The 14,362-nt window shown below is 39.4% G+C and overlaps 1 protein-coding gene across 2 annotated transcripts in view; it reads left to right on the forward strand.

The window, feature by feature from the left end:
• Window positions 1-3,119: 3,119 nt before the first annotated feature.
• The window catches only part of SLC30A9 (solute carrier family 30 member 9), a 74,283-nt gene continuing 63,040 nt past the window's right edge, over window positions 3,120-14,362 (forward strand). For both annotated transcript variants that reach the window (XM_082632974.1, XM_082632975.1), the window contains exons 1-2: window positions 3,120-3,352; window positions 13,821-13,973. In XM_082632974.1, coding sequence (XP_082489100.1) covers window positions 3,241-3,352; window positions 13,821-13,973 — 265 coding nt within the window. In that variant the 5' untranslated portion in view covers window positions 3,120-3,240. The remainder of the gene's footprint in view (window positions 3,353-13,820; window positions 13,974-14,362) is intronic.

Consider the following 14,362-nt stretch of genomic DNA (forward strand, 5'->3'; position numbering starts at 1 on the left):
AAAATACATATAAACAAAAATTAAAATCCTATTGTACATAAAAATAAATCCTATGAAGTTTTGACCAGTCTTGATTAAAATGAGAGTTGAAACTAGGGGCCAACTTTAAGAATCCAAAGCATTTAAGTTAGCAATATAGTAAAGGCTAATGCAACATATAGTTACCATAAAATTAGAGTTAAGCCTTTATGTATTTTATATCATAAAGCTGGATTTCTGCTAAAATCTACTTATAAGGAAAGGATAAGAACTTTCCAGTAATATTCAGATTTTTCAGTAATCTTGAGCTTATATTTAAGGAACAGCATTTTTTGGAAATAAATTTATTAATTTCTTTATTTTTGGCTGCATTGAGTCTTTGTTTCTGCGCACTGGCTTTTTCTAGTTGCGGCGAGCGGGGGCTACTCTCCGCTGTGGTGCGCGGGCTTCTCATTGCGGTGGCTTCTCTTGTCGCGGAGCACGTGGCACATGGGCTCAGTAGTTGTGGCTCGCAGGCTCGAGCGCAGGCTCAGTAGCTGTGGCGCACGGGCTTAGTTGCTCCGCGGCATATGGGATCTTCCAGGACCAGGGCTCGCACCCGTGTCCCCTACATTGGCAGGTGGATTCTTAACCTCTGCACCACCTGGGAAGTCCCAGGAACAGCATTTTTTAATGTTTAACCACTTAATGTTTTAATCTATGTTTGTCATAGGAAGTTAAATTGCTTACCATTCTTGTGATAATTTAATCACTATCACCTCACTAATCTGGTTGTACTTTCTCAATCAGCATAAAAGACTGTGTTGATTCTCTTAAAATTGGGAACATACTAATTTATTTCCCCTTGAATTAGTTATTTTGTAGTGAAACTGAGCAGGACCCTGTGGGGCCTTTCCATGTCCCCTGTTTCTTACTTATAGGAAAAAGGCTACAGCCTCCCAGACCCTCTCCAAGTTACGAGTTATTCAAAGTTACTAATTAGGGAAGTGAGGGAATGCAGAAACAAAGAGGAACAGTCAAGAAACAATAGTGCAACAATAAAGCAGGGTCCTGGTTCCTCCTCAGTAGATATACATAACAATATATCTCTGAGTTCTTCTACAGGAACTAAGGCTCCCTACCCAGGTGGAGGATGGTAATTTCAGGCTGAGCACAAGCCATGTGGACCCCAGACTGGTTGGAACCAGAAGGCTGATGATTGAGATTCTTGGAATCTCAATCTCAACCGGCTACCTCACCACCAACCAATCAGAGGAAGGTCACACACCCTGCAGACCTTCATCCGAATTTTGCCAGTAGAAACTCTTCCCTGAAAACCTTCAGGGAGTTTTGGCTTTGCTTGGCCCAGCAATAAACCTTTCTCTGCTCCAGACTCCTACGTCTTGGTTTGCTTGGCCTCTTTGTGCATCGGACACACGAACTTGGGTTCGACAACAGTAATACTACAATTAAATGACTCATTAATTTTAAAACAAACCATCATGCATTCCATTCGATTAATTTATTTGTGTCAGGCACTGTTTTAGCCCCTGGAAAACAGCAGTGTGCAAAACACAAGATTCCAGCATCATGATGATTATTTTTTATTCTGGGAGACAGAAAATAAAAAAATGCATATATAATTTCAAATATCTTTAGACATTTTGAAGAAAAGTATACAGGGCAACAGGGTAGATACTAAACAGGCCTATTACAGCGTCGGGGAGGAAGAAATTTTCCTCTACCCTTCTAAGTTCTAGTGTTACCGAGTCCACGCTCGCTCTCTGCTCGCCGCACGACAGGCCAATAAATCAGAGACGATGTGTTGAGGCAAGGAACCCGACTTTATTCGGAAAGCTGGCAGACAGAGAAGATGGCAGACTAGTGTCTCTGAAAAACCATCTTATCAGGGACTGGATGCCAGTTCCTTTTATAGAGTCAGAGAGGGAAGTAAAGTAAAAAGGCAGAATAGAGAGGGAGAGATGGGAAGGAAGTAAAGTAAAAAGGGCCATCAGTCTTGCAAAACGTCTCCTGGAATGGCCAGGCTCGGGGAGGAGATGTGTTAATTTCTTCTTTCTTGCAGCCATTCACAGGCGGGCCATCATGTATGATTTAAATAACAAAAGCAACGAAAAGCAAAGGCTAAAGTCAAAAAAACAGATCCAACATGGAGTCAAAATTGGCTCTTCCCTGTTACACTAGCTGGTCTACGAATTAACTTAACATGAGAAAGATTAACAGGAGAAAATCAAACAAAAGTTTAATAACATGTATACATGGGAGAGACCCTGGAAAACTGACTAACTCTCCAAAACCCTCACCTTGAATACCATCTTCAGCTAAAGAAAAAAGAGGATGTTGGGGGTAATAGTTCGGGACTTCCAAGGGGAGGAAGGTAACTGGCAAGGAGACAAAAAAGCAAATGTTTGGTAAACAAATGTTTGCTGGGCCCACAGAGACAATAGGACAGAGAGGAATTTTAACAAGCCGACTTTGCTAGGTTCCTCCCTGTCTATATACCTAGTTTGTACTACAGTTATCTATGGTGATAGCTCCCTTCTAGGAACAAGTTCTCTATCTACAATCTTTTAGGCAGGTAGGGTAAAGGTCAAAGGTGATGAGTCTTTTGGGCCTTAAAAAAAAAAAATCAGCCTAAATTAATTCTCTTGCCAAAGAACTGATTCTGTGGGTACTTGCCTTCACGGTAATGGCTACACAACGCTGTTGTGATGTACTGTGTTCCAGGTTCCGAGGGCACTGAGGACAAATTAGCCTAGGCTTGGGATTATCCAGAAAGGCCCTGGAGAGGGAGAGGCTCAGAAGGCCACTGTCCTTCCTTCCCACCTTACCTCCCTTTTCCAACACCATGGCCCAGGATCTGAGCCCAGAAAAAAGAAAACTAGGCAGAGCCCTCAACGGCTGTCACTTCTGCCAAGGCTTTCCGGAGGTTAAGAAGCAAACAATTAATTTGTAGATATCCAAGTAAGGAGCAAAAGCAGTAGCTCGCTAAGACACGGAGAACACGCCAAACTTTCTGCGCAGCCACGCCCTACCAAGCTTTTCCGGGGCAAGGTCTCGCGATTCGTGCTCCGCGCGTACGTCATTTCCGCTGCGTCCGCGGCCAGGTCATTAAATAATGCTACCATTTCCGAGTTCGCTAAGGCCGCCTGCGGCGGCGCAGGCGTCGGTGTTCTGTAGTGTCCGGTCTATGGAGTCAGTTGGTTTCGGCGGCAGCGCGGAGGTAACAGGCGGTGTCCGAGTGGGGGCCTTTGCCCCGCCAGGATGTTACCGGGCTTGGCCGCCGCCGCCGCGGCCCACAGATGTAGCTGGTCCTCCCTGTGCCGGCTCCGTCTGCGCTGCAGGGCGGCAGCCTGCGGCTCCAGCGACCTCCAGGGTAAGTGTCCTGCGCCGGCCTCTGACTCCGCGGAAGCCGGACTGGAAGACAAGGCCGGGCGCCTCGCCTAGGGAATATGCCGCCTTGCCCTTTCCCAGCCCCAGAACCACCTTGTCGGGCCTCCGCCTTTGCAGTTCAGCCTGCCCAGCCGGCGGGGGCCCCTACAGGCCTCCCTGATCCTGGTCTCGCCCACGGTCCTAGCGAGGCCCTCTCGGGCATTTGGGGGCAATTCTCGGGTCTGGTCGCATCCATGAAACGGACCAGTTCGTTTCAGATAAAACGTTACGTGAGCATCGCAGTGCCCGGCGGTGACCGCCCGCCTCCCCCTGCAGGCAGTGCGAAATTGCTGACTCCCCAAAGTTCCAGGGTCTTTTGAGCTCACCGCCTTACCTTTTTTGAGCACTTTGACCGAATAGATTTTCTTACCCTGTTCCTTTTCTCGTACTCCCAACCTGTGTTATTAAATTTTCTAAGGAGGAATTTGGGGGTTGCTACGCAACTTTTACGAGTCATCCTTTAAGATGGGGGTATGACCATCCTACAATTATTGAATGAGCCCAGTTCGGTTGAACAGTCTTTTTGGTGAAAAAGTGTCTACTGGAGCTGTAACCCAGAAAAAAGCGGTTGTCGGCAGGTTGTATCCCTCTTTTTCAGCTGTCTTTTCTGACTCAAATTTAAATTGACAGTTTACAAAATAACTTTGAACTTGCAAGTTTTATTTAGGCTTACCTCCGTTTTTGCTGTCATTGGCATGCCATAGGTTGCTTGACACTTGGGAAGTGTTAGGAACAATGAGGGAAGAGACAGAACCAAATCCACCCCTAATCTAATCCCCCAGAGTCTTGGGGATGAAAAGAGTATTTACAGAAACATTTACCCAAAATTTATGTTTGAAAAAACTTGTAGCATGTTTGTGACCTTGCAGTAGAAGTTGAAAGTCGTAGTCATTCAAGTTTATAAGTAACATAAGCTAAAATAATGCCTATGCTGTGCAATTATTTTAGAATATGGTCCTATCTTTTATTTGCAATAAATATAAAAACTGGCTCTTAAAATTTCGGAAGGGTTAATTTTAAAAGCACTGTTCTTGGGGCTTTTTGGTAGTGATAAAAACGTGTAATTGTGGAGTTTTCCTATAATGGAAATGTACCTGATTCTCTTATGAACAAAATGATTCATCTGGTTGTACTGTACTCCAAAATCCCCAATTAAACTTTCTGGCCTAGTTGGTTTTATTGACCAAGCAGTTTCGGCATTTTACACTTAAATTACGTGGAGTGGCTGTTGAATTTAGTCTAAACAGCCCTTTAAGGGTGGGTAAAAAGAAGTTGAAATAGTGTAATTTGTAATCCATTATTCTCTGTCTCTGTCAAGTCGAAAATTTTGTGCTCTTTGTCTCATCCCTCTGTGAACTACAGATAATAATCACCTATCTCTCCAGTCGGAATGACTGCAAAGTTGTTTGCAATGTTTATTACCAAAAAATTAAAATGTGTTTTCATGTTTAAAAACAGTAGATGTAAAAAATAACCTTGTTTGTGCAAATTTAGTTTCAAAAATACTGAAACAGTTTTTAAAAGGGCAGCCATAATTATGATAAAGCTTAAAAAATTATTTAGAAAAAGAGTACTAATTTAGAAAAAGAGTACTAAGTACTCTAGTAGTACTAAGAGTACTAACTAAAAAGAGTACTAAGTTGGATGCACGTAAGAAGAAAATATTTGCAGAACTTTTGGGAAAAAATTCTAAAAAATAAATATTTTTCTTTGTCAAGAAATAAAGTTTAGTTCATGCTTCTAAAACTGCTGTGCGGCTGGGAAAAACCTATAAAGAATAAGTCGAGGAGGAAATCTTGAAGGAAACAACTGCTTCATTTGCACACTTAAAAATGAGAAATGTCTGTGGGTCAAACTAACACTGAAAACATTTAAAGGCAAAAAGGAAGACAATATTCTAGAGCAGCTCTGTCCAAAAGAAATGTAATGTGAACCATGTATGTAATTTTGATTTGTCTGATAGCCATATTTTAAAAAGTAAAAACAGATGAAATTAATTTTATTAATATATTTTATACAGTATATTCAAAATGTTTCAACATGTAATCAATATAAAAATTATTGAGATATTTTACATTATCTTTTCTTAACCGTCTCTGGAGTCCGGTTTACACTTACAGCACATCTTACAGACTCCACGTTTCAAGTGCTCAGTAAACAGCGACTACTGTGTTGCACAGTGCGCTTATAAAGTTAGTATCCCTAATTTATAAAGAATTTTTACAAGCCATTGTACATTCCAGTAGAAAAATGGGCAAAGGAAATGAATGCTTTCATAAAGCCATTCGAGTAGCCAATAAAAATGCAAAAATGTTCATACTTACTAATAAGCATAGAAATATAAGTCTAAAGGATTTACTACTCATTGTCTCATATTAGCTAAGTTTTTCATAGTGATTCTTCATATTGAGGGTGCAGGAAAGCAGGAACTCTCTTACTACTGATTGGGACATATAGTTAGTTGAACAGTGTTTTGGAGGTCAGTTATTCTTTATGTTAAAAATAACTTTAGGACTTCCCTGGTGGTTCAGTGGTTAAGAATCCGCCTGCCAATGCAGCGGGACACGGGTTAGAGCCCTGGTCCGGGAAGATCCCACATGCCACGGAGCAACTAAGCCTGTGTGCCACAACTACTGAAGCCTGCGTGCCTAGAGCCCGTGCTCTGCAACAAGAGAAGCCTCCGCAATGAGAAGCCACACACTGCAACAAAGAGTAGCTCCCACTCGCCGCAACTAGAGAAAGCCCGCGTGCAGCAATGAAGACCCAATGCAGCCAAAAGATAAATAAGTAATAAATAAATAAAACCTTACTTTAAAAAAAGAAGAACTTTAAAGGTATATGACTTCTCACCCAACAATTATATTTAAAGGGATTTGCTTTCAAGAAATAATCAGATACATATTAAAGTCTGTGCACAAGTTTATTATTAATAGTAGTAAATAGGTAACGTTTACAGTTAGGACGAGTTGGAAACGTTATGGTACAATTATTTTATTTTTATAAATTTATTTATTTTTGTCTGTGTTGGGTCTTTGTTGCTGTGCGCAGGCTTCCTCTGGTTGTGGTGAGCGGGGGCTACTCCTCGTTGTGGTGCACTGGCTTCTCATTGCAGTGGCTTCTCTTGTGGAGCACGGGCTCTAGGCACACGGGCTCTAGAGCGCAGGCTCAGTAGTTGTGGCGCACGGGCTTAGTTGCTCCGCAGCATGTGAGATCTTCCCAGACCAGGGCTTGAACCTGTGTCCCCTGCATTGGCAGGCAGATGCTTAACCACTGCACCACCAGGGAAGCCCTGGTACAGTTATTAAGGGCTGGTGATAGATGCAAACACTTCTAAAAAAAATCATAATGTAGAAGAATATTTAGTGGCGTGGGAAAATGCTCTTGAAACTAGAAAAAATGTAAGAATATATACTATGATATTACTAGTGACTTTCTCTAGAAAAAGTTTTTTTTATTAACTTTAGTGTTTTTCAAATGATCTACACAAACATATACTTTCAAATGATAAAAATATTACTTAGGGCCTCCCTGGTGGCGCAGTGGTTGAGAGTCTGCCTGCTGATGCAGGGGACACGGGTTCGTGCCCCGGTCCAGGAAGATCCCACACGCTGCGGAGCAGCTGGGCCCGTGAGCCATGGCCACCGAGCCTGCACGTCCGGAGCCTGTGCTCCGCAATGGGAGAGGCCACAACAGTGAGAGGCCCGCATACCGAAAAAAAAAAAAAAAAAAAAAAAAAAAAAAATATATATATATATATATATATAACTTAGTTTCTCTAGTAAATATGCCCTTTTTTAAAAAAGTTCTTTTGGCTTTGCATAAGCACTTATTTTATTTTTTCATGTATTTATGTCTTGCCTCATTTGACAGTGATTTGAGATGGGAGGATGCTCCTTTAAGGACTACATGCCAAATCAACAGATAACATGCTTTTGCTTAAGTCCGAGTTTAATAAAAGTATAGTTTTTAAATAAAAATATAGAAATTGACCTTTGTATTTTTTAAATTTCTGTCTGCAATCTGCTAGTATTACCATATGAAAAGTAGAGTGGGAATTTAGCCCCTTAAATAACTAATAGGAACATTGACAGTTTTAAAAGACCATTTTGGCAGGCTGACAGCATGATTCTGTGTAGTTCAGGTTAATAATAGGGTTACCTGTAAAATGAGGTTAACCACGGTATGTGCTTCATGGGGTTTTTGTGAGTGAGAATCATTCAGGAAAGAGGTACCAGGCATTGTAGTTGCTGGTGGTGCAGTACTGAACAAGACAGACACAGTTTCCACCTTTTTTGGAAATGAGGAATGAGAAAACATATCTAAATGCTATAAAGGAAATAAGCAGAGTGATGGGCTAGAAGGTAGCCAGCAGGGGCCATTTCATTAGCTGTGCTGGCCTGGGACTCCAGGTTTTCTGAGGAGGTGGAAACAGCCAAGGCATGAAAAATGAAAATGAGCAAGCCAGATGAACATCTGGGGCAAAGAGCAATCCAGGCAGAGCAAATAGAAACCCTAGAGACTAGACTTGTATTCAGGAGCAGGAGGAAACGTGCTGTGGCTGGAGTGTGGTTGGAAGGGGAGGGGTGTGTGAAATGAGATTGGTGAGGCATCATAGCCTTTTGGGTTGTAGGTTTAAAAAAAAAAAGCAAGTGTTTAAAAAATATCATTCTCGGAGCGGCTAGGCCTGTGAGCCATGGCTGCTGAGCCTGCGCGTCCGGAGACTGTGCTCTGCAACGGGAGAGGCCACAAGAGTGAGAGGCCCCGCGTACTGCAAAAAATTTTTTTTAAAAATAAATAAAAAATATCATTCTGACTACTGTGTAGAGAATGGAATGGAAAGGGAAGAGTGTAAATAAGGAGATCACTGGGGGCTATTAATTAGAGTTACCTACGCAAACAGGATTGTGGTTGGACCATGGTAGTTAGCAATGGAGATGGAGAGATGTAGATGGCTTTGAGGTATATTTTGGGATATAAATTATAGTGTGATAATACAGGTAAAGCACTTAGTACAGTGGCACTTGGCAAATCCTTAATGTATTTGATATTTTTATTTCCCCTTTTCCTAAGCAAATGTTTACAAGAATTAAGCAAGGCAGTAGAGTTGGTGTGCCAAGATGCAGTGCAGGAAGTTGTATATTCTTCACATACTCCAAAAAAAAAAAAAAAAAAAAGGATTCCCTATTGCTTACTCTGTTCTGGTGAAAAATCACATCAGCAATAGTCCTGAAGGTTGAGCCACCTGGTCTAGGTCACACTTTTGCTTGCCAGATGATTAGACATAAGAGGGATTTTCCTGCATTTTTTGTTAGCTGAAAGCATAAAAGTAAACTAAAGATAGTCAGTGTGTTACTATTATTAGCAGTATAATATTTGAAGTAATTTAACAATGGATGTATTTTTAATTTAAAATTTTAGACATTTGGGGAAAATACAGAAAAGTATAAAGTATAGAGTAAAAATTATGCATATCCAGATATTTCACCAGTAGCATTTTTGAATAGTTGAAATCAAGCTGTATTATTTTGTCTCCTGCTTTTTTTAATGCAACATCATGATTCAGTTATACACACACACACGTATATTCTTTTTCAGAATGTATATTTTTCAGAATATACATATATATATTCTTTTTTAGATTCTTTTCCATGGTAGGTTATTACAAGGTATTGAATATAGTTCCCTGTGCTATACAATAGGTCCTTGTTGTTTATCTGTTTTATGTATCGCAGTGTATATATGTTAATCTCAAGATCCTAATTTATCCCTCCCCTCTTTTCCCCTTTGGTAACCATAAGTATGTTTTCTATATCTGTGAGTCTGTTTCTGTTTTGTAAATAAGTTTATTTGTATCATTTTTTAGATTCCACATATAAGTGATATATGATATTTGTCTATCTCTGTCTGACTTCACTTAGTATGATAATCTCTAGGTCCATCCATCTGCAGTGGTCTCTCTTTCTTTTTTTTGTTTTTTGTTTTAAATATTTATTTATTTGGCTGTGCTGGGTATTAGTTGCATGCTGCAGGGTCTTCATTGCTGCCTGCGGGATCTTTAGTTGTGGCATGCGGGATCTAGTTCCCTGATCAGGGGTCGAATCTGGTCCCCCTGCATTGGGAGCATGGTGTCTTAACCACTGGACCACCAGGGAAGTCCCTGTAATGGTCTCTTAAGAAAAGAGACTGATCTCTGGAAGACTTAGGTGCAAGTTTGTCTCTGGTCCTGAAGTTAGCCTGAAGCAAAACATTTCAAACCGTTAAGAAATCTTTTTGTTTGTTTTTAGTTATTATTATTGCAGAAGCAACATACACAGTAGACAGAATTGTCCGTTTGCATGGGAGAAAAAGAGGTTTTCGTATTGTTGTAGTATGAAAAGGCTAAATTTCCTCCAAAAGCCAGAGTAAGTGGTAGGTGACAAACAAGATTGGAGAGGACAAAGGGTGATCAGTAGCAAAGTTATTAGGAGTTGCAGAGGCAGTAACAGTAAAATAAAAGCAGAGAAAAGTGATTGTTTCGACTAGACTGATAAGATACCAGTAGCTCTACAGTCTCCATGAACAGCCTTGTATATGCAGCAACGAGAAGTTCCTTGTCCAGGCCCATAGAGTAGTGAGCACCAAACTAAAGACTAATCTGTACTATAACATAGCTTATTTTAGAAGTCACCTTGAAGAAAGGGTATGAATGGTGGTTAATTTTTTTTACTGTTTTTCTGCCTCCTAGAATTAATTAACAAATTCAGTAATTTATTCAACAAATGGTTGAGTTTCTACTGCTATGTGTTAGGTATTCTGTTTGTTTTATTGAATCAGATATGGTCCTGTGTATTTTTTAGAATATAAAATGTTAAAGGTAGAAACATATTCTGCAATTTCTGTGTAATTTTCAGTCTTGTATTCATGGCAAATGTGTACTTTTAAAGCTGATACCTAAAATTCTACTAAAGTTAAAAATTAATTACTTTTTGAAATGGTGAGCAAGGAAGCTATCAAGATTACTAAGATAGTGTCACAGGATACGGGAGTTGAGAATTCCCTGGCGGTCCAGTGGTTAGGACTCTGCGCTTTCACTGTTGAAGTTAAGGGTTCGATCCCTGGTCAGGGAACTAAGATCCCACAAGCTGTGCGGAGAGGCCAAAAACAAAAAGGACACAGGAGTCAATTTGAAGAGACCCCTACTGGCCCAAAACGGGATGGACAGTTTGGACATAAATCAGGATAATGACTAAAATGGATTGATATACATCAAATAATGTTTAAATCTATGGAATCATAATGATGCATACACATGCAAATTATTGTGTCACTGTTGCAGGATGGTAGGTAGTGAACTCATTATTTTGAGAACTGGTAATGGTAAATAAAGGGAGAAAATTAAGCATTTAGCCTGACTTTCTTATATGAACTATACTGCTGGATAACCAAATACATGAAGGGAATTTTCTCTTTGTAGAAGTATTCTGACAAAAAAATGAAGTGATAAAACTATAATATCACCATTTTGTAACCACCTAAGGAATAAATGATTCTAGGCATTGAACAACAGCAGACACTATCACAAATAGAGATAACCAAATATTATGTGGCTCCTGGTTAAAGAACACATCACCACTTATCAAGTAGTGTTGTCCTAATAAAAAGGAGCCTGAATTTGGATAAAGCCTTTATATCCATCGATTTATAGAACGCATAGAAGTACAGGTTAAACTACACCACGGGAATTAAATCAGTAAAATTCAGACTGGAAAACAACCAGGACAAAAATTTAGTACGAACAGCTGGTTTCTTCAATATAAAAATGGCTGTAAAACACATATCCTGTAGAAAAGAGACTTAAAAGACATCTCAGTCAATTGCAGTATGTGGACCAAATTAGGATCTGTTCACATACACAAAAATTATGACTTGTAACAGTGGAAATTGGAAATTGAGGATACTTGATGATATTAAGGATTTTTTTACTTGCAATGGTGGTACGGCTATGTTTTAAAAAGTTCTTATCTCTTAGAATGCATTCTGAAATATTTATGAATGAAATTATTTAATGTCTGAGATTTACATCAAATTAATATGTAGGTGGGGAGATGCAGGTGCTGGCAGAGGTGAAACAAGGTTGGCCATGAGTTGTTAATTGTTGAAGTAATGAGTATGTGTATGTTTATTGTACTGTTTTTTTCTACCTTTGCATAATTTTGAAATTTTCTGTAATAACATGTTTTAAAAATTACGGAGAACCTTGAAAAAGATCTAGGATCAAGTCATGAAAACATTGTCCTCTTCTGAGGAAGGATTTTTAGACTGTAGTAATCCCTCTTTAAACACCTTAGCACAGTCTCTATAGAAGTGTTTCATCAGTGGGTAAAAAAAAAATGTTGGTGTCATAGTGTTTTTGTTAGGTAATAATCACAAAAAATATTTTGAATAGGCCGACAAGTCAGAACACCAGTGGCTGTGGTGAAGAAGATGCTTTCCTGGAGGGTGGGTTTCTTAGGAGAATTTGCTTTAACCCTTTCTTCACTAATTAATTTTGCTGGTAGTCTACGTATTTTAACGTGCAAGAAGATACATTGTTATATTCACTTTACTCAGCCTTTAATAAGTAGAGGCAAATGATCAAAAAAACATACTGGGGGACTTCCCTGGTGGCACAGTGGTTAAGAATCTGCCTGCCAATCAGGGGACACGGGTTTGATCCCTGGTCCTGGAAGATCCCACATGCCATGGAGCAGGTAAGCCTGTGCACCGCAACTACTGAGCCTGCGCTCTAGAGCCTGCTAGCCACAGCTGCTGAGCCTATGTGCCACAACTACTGAAGCCCACGTGCCTAGAGCTCATGCTCCTCAACAAGAGAAGCCACCGCAGTGAAAAGCCCAAGTACTGCAACAAAGAGTAGCCCCCGCTTGCTGCAACTAGAGAAATCCTGCACGTAGCAAGGAAGACCCAACACAGCCAAAAATAAATAAATAAATTTATTAATGAAAAACAACAACAACTGGGCTTCCCTGGTGGCGCAGTGGTTGAGAGTCCACCTGCCGATGCAGGGGACACGGGTTCGTGCCCCAGTCCGGGAAGATCCCACATGCCGCGGAGCGGCTGGGCTCGTGAGCCATGGCTGCTGAGCCTGCGCATCCAGAGCCTGTGCTCCGCAGTGGGAGAGGCCACAACAGTGAGGGGCCTGCGTACCGCAAAAAACAAACAAACAAAAAATACTCGGTCTTCAACAAATATTTGCCAAATAAATGAAAGAGTAAGTTGACATCAGAAAGTTTTTGAAGAAAGCAAGTTCTAAGCCTGAAATTTGAATGAATACTTATGCTGCCTTATGCCCCTCATGCTTTTCAGATTATCTTCAGTGTTCACAATAATTTTTCCTGATGAATTCTCTGAGCCATTAAAAAATTAATTTTTCTTGATTTTGGAAGGCAGTCTACACATGCACATACATGAATTAACATTTTGGGAAGATCATTATTAAGCAGTTAGAAAAGTTTCAACTCTTAGTGCTTAACCCTCCACTCTTGGAGAAACTTGACTGTTTCTAATGATATAATTGCATTATTTCACCTAAATCTTTAGAAAATATATAAATTATACCGAAACAAGATTTTCGAGTTTTAAGTACTCAGCGTAAAAAAATAAAACCAAGAGGGTCACATGAGAGTAGAGACAGACAGATGTACTTTTCTACCACTTTGATGCAAATGTGGAATATATTTTCCTTCTGTATTTCAGCCCTCTAAAGCTCACAGTCAACCCAGATGCAACAGCTAAAGTGCTTTGTAATTAGTCTTCTATTCTTCCCTCAATTAGAATTCCCATGTACTGAGAAATCTCACCAAATGTTGATCTAATTATCTGATTTAAAAACATCAGTGACAGTATGAATGACTGATTAATATAATTCACATATTGATTGAGAAATGAAAGATGACTCAATCTCCACCTAGCAGAAGGAAGATGCAGGGTAGTTTTGAGTAGGACACCCTCCTGACCTTCCCCCTCTCAGAGTTCTTATTCTGAAAAGTACATTATATGTCATTTTTTTTTACCATGCAACCAGCATACAAAATAAAGAATACCTTGTAAATGCCAGAGACCTTTCAGAACAGCTGAATAATACAAATATTTTGACTTTATATAATTTTAAAAGTTTCCATATAAATAAATTTACAAATTAGGGGACAAAAAGGAATATTTTCTTTTTCTTTACAAAATATAGACCCTGTATACCTAGGGCTCAATGAAACACTTCCATGGAAAGGGTGGCTTAGCATTGTGCATTTGGATATTTAACAGGATGAAAGTTTTACTGTTATTCTGTAAAATTATTCTCTTATCATAGGTATGTTTTATTGGGTATAAAAATCCTTATTATTAGTTTGTTTGAAATTTAAAAAAATTTTTTCTTTTAGAATGGCAGAATTTAGTGACATTTGGAAGCTTTTCAAATATTGTTCCCTGTTGCACACTGAATCAAGTAAAGTTGTATTCCACAAATGTTCAGAAAGAAGGACAGGGATCACAGACTCACAAAATGGAAAAAGTGCCATCATTTGATGAAGCAGGTATGTATAAATCTTTTAAAATAGTTTTTTCCTGTATACCGGGATAGTTTGCATAAGATTATTTGTTCCTTGAATGTTTGATAGAACTTACTTGTAAAACCATCTGGACTAGTGTTTTCTTGGTGAGGAGTCATTAAACTGCTAACTTAATTTCTTTTAATTTTTCTATTTCTTTTTGACTCAATTTTGGTAAGTTCTGTTTTTTTCTAGGAATTTATCCACTTCAAGTAAATTTTTAATTTATTGACATGAAGTTCATGGTACTCTCTGATACTTTTAGCAGCATATGTAGTTACACCCTTTTTTCCATTCCTAGTGGTGTTTGTCTTATTTTCTTGATTAATTTTGCCAAAGCTTTGTCTATTTTATTATTTTTCCAAGTAACTTTT

This window comes from Mesoplodon mirus (genome assembly GCF_964341445.2).
Source record: "Mesoplodon mirus genome assembly, chromosome: 2".
NCBI lineage: Eukaryota > Metazoa > Chordata > Mammalia > Artiodactyla > Ziphiidae > Mesoplodon > Mesoplodon mirus.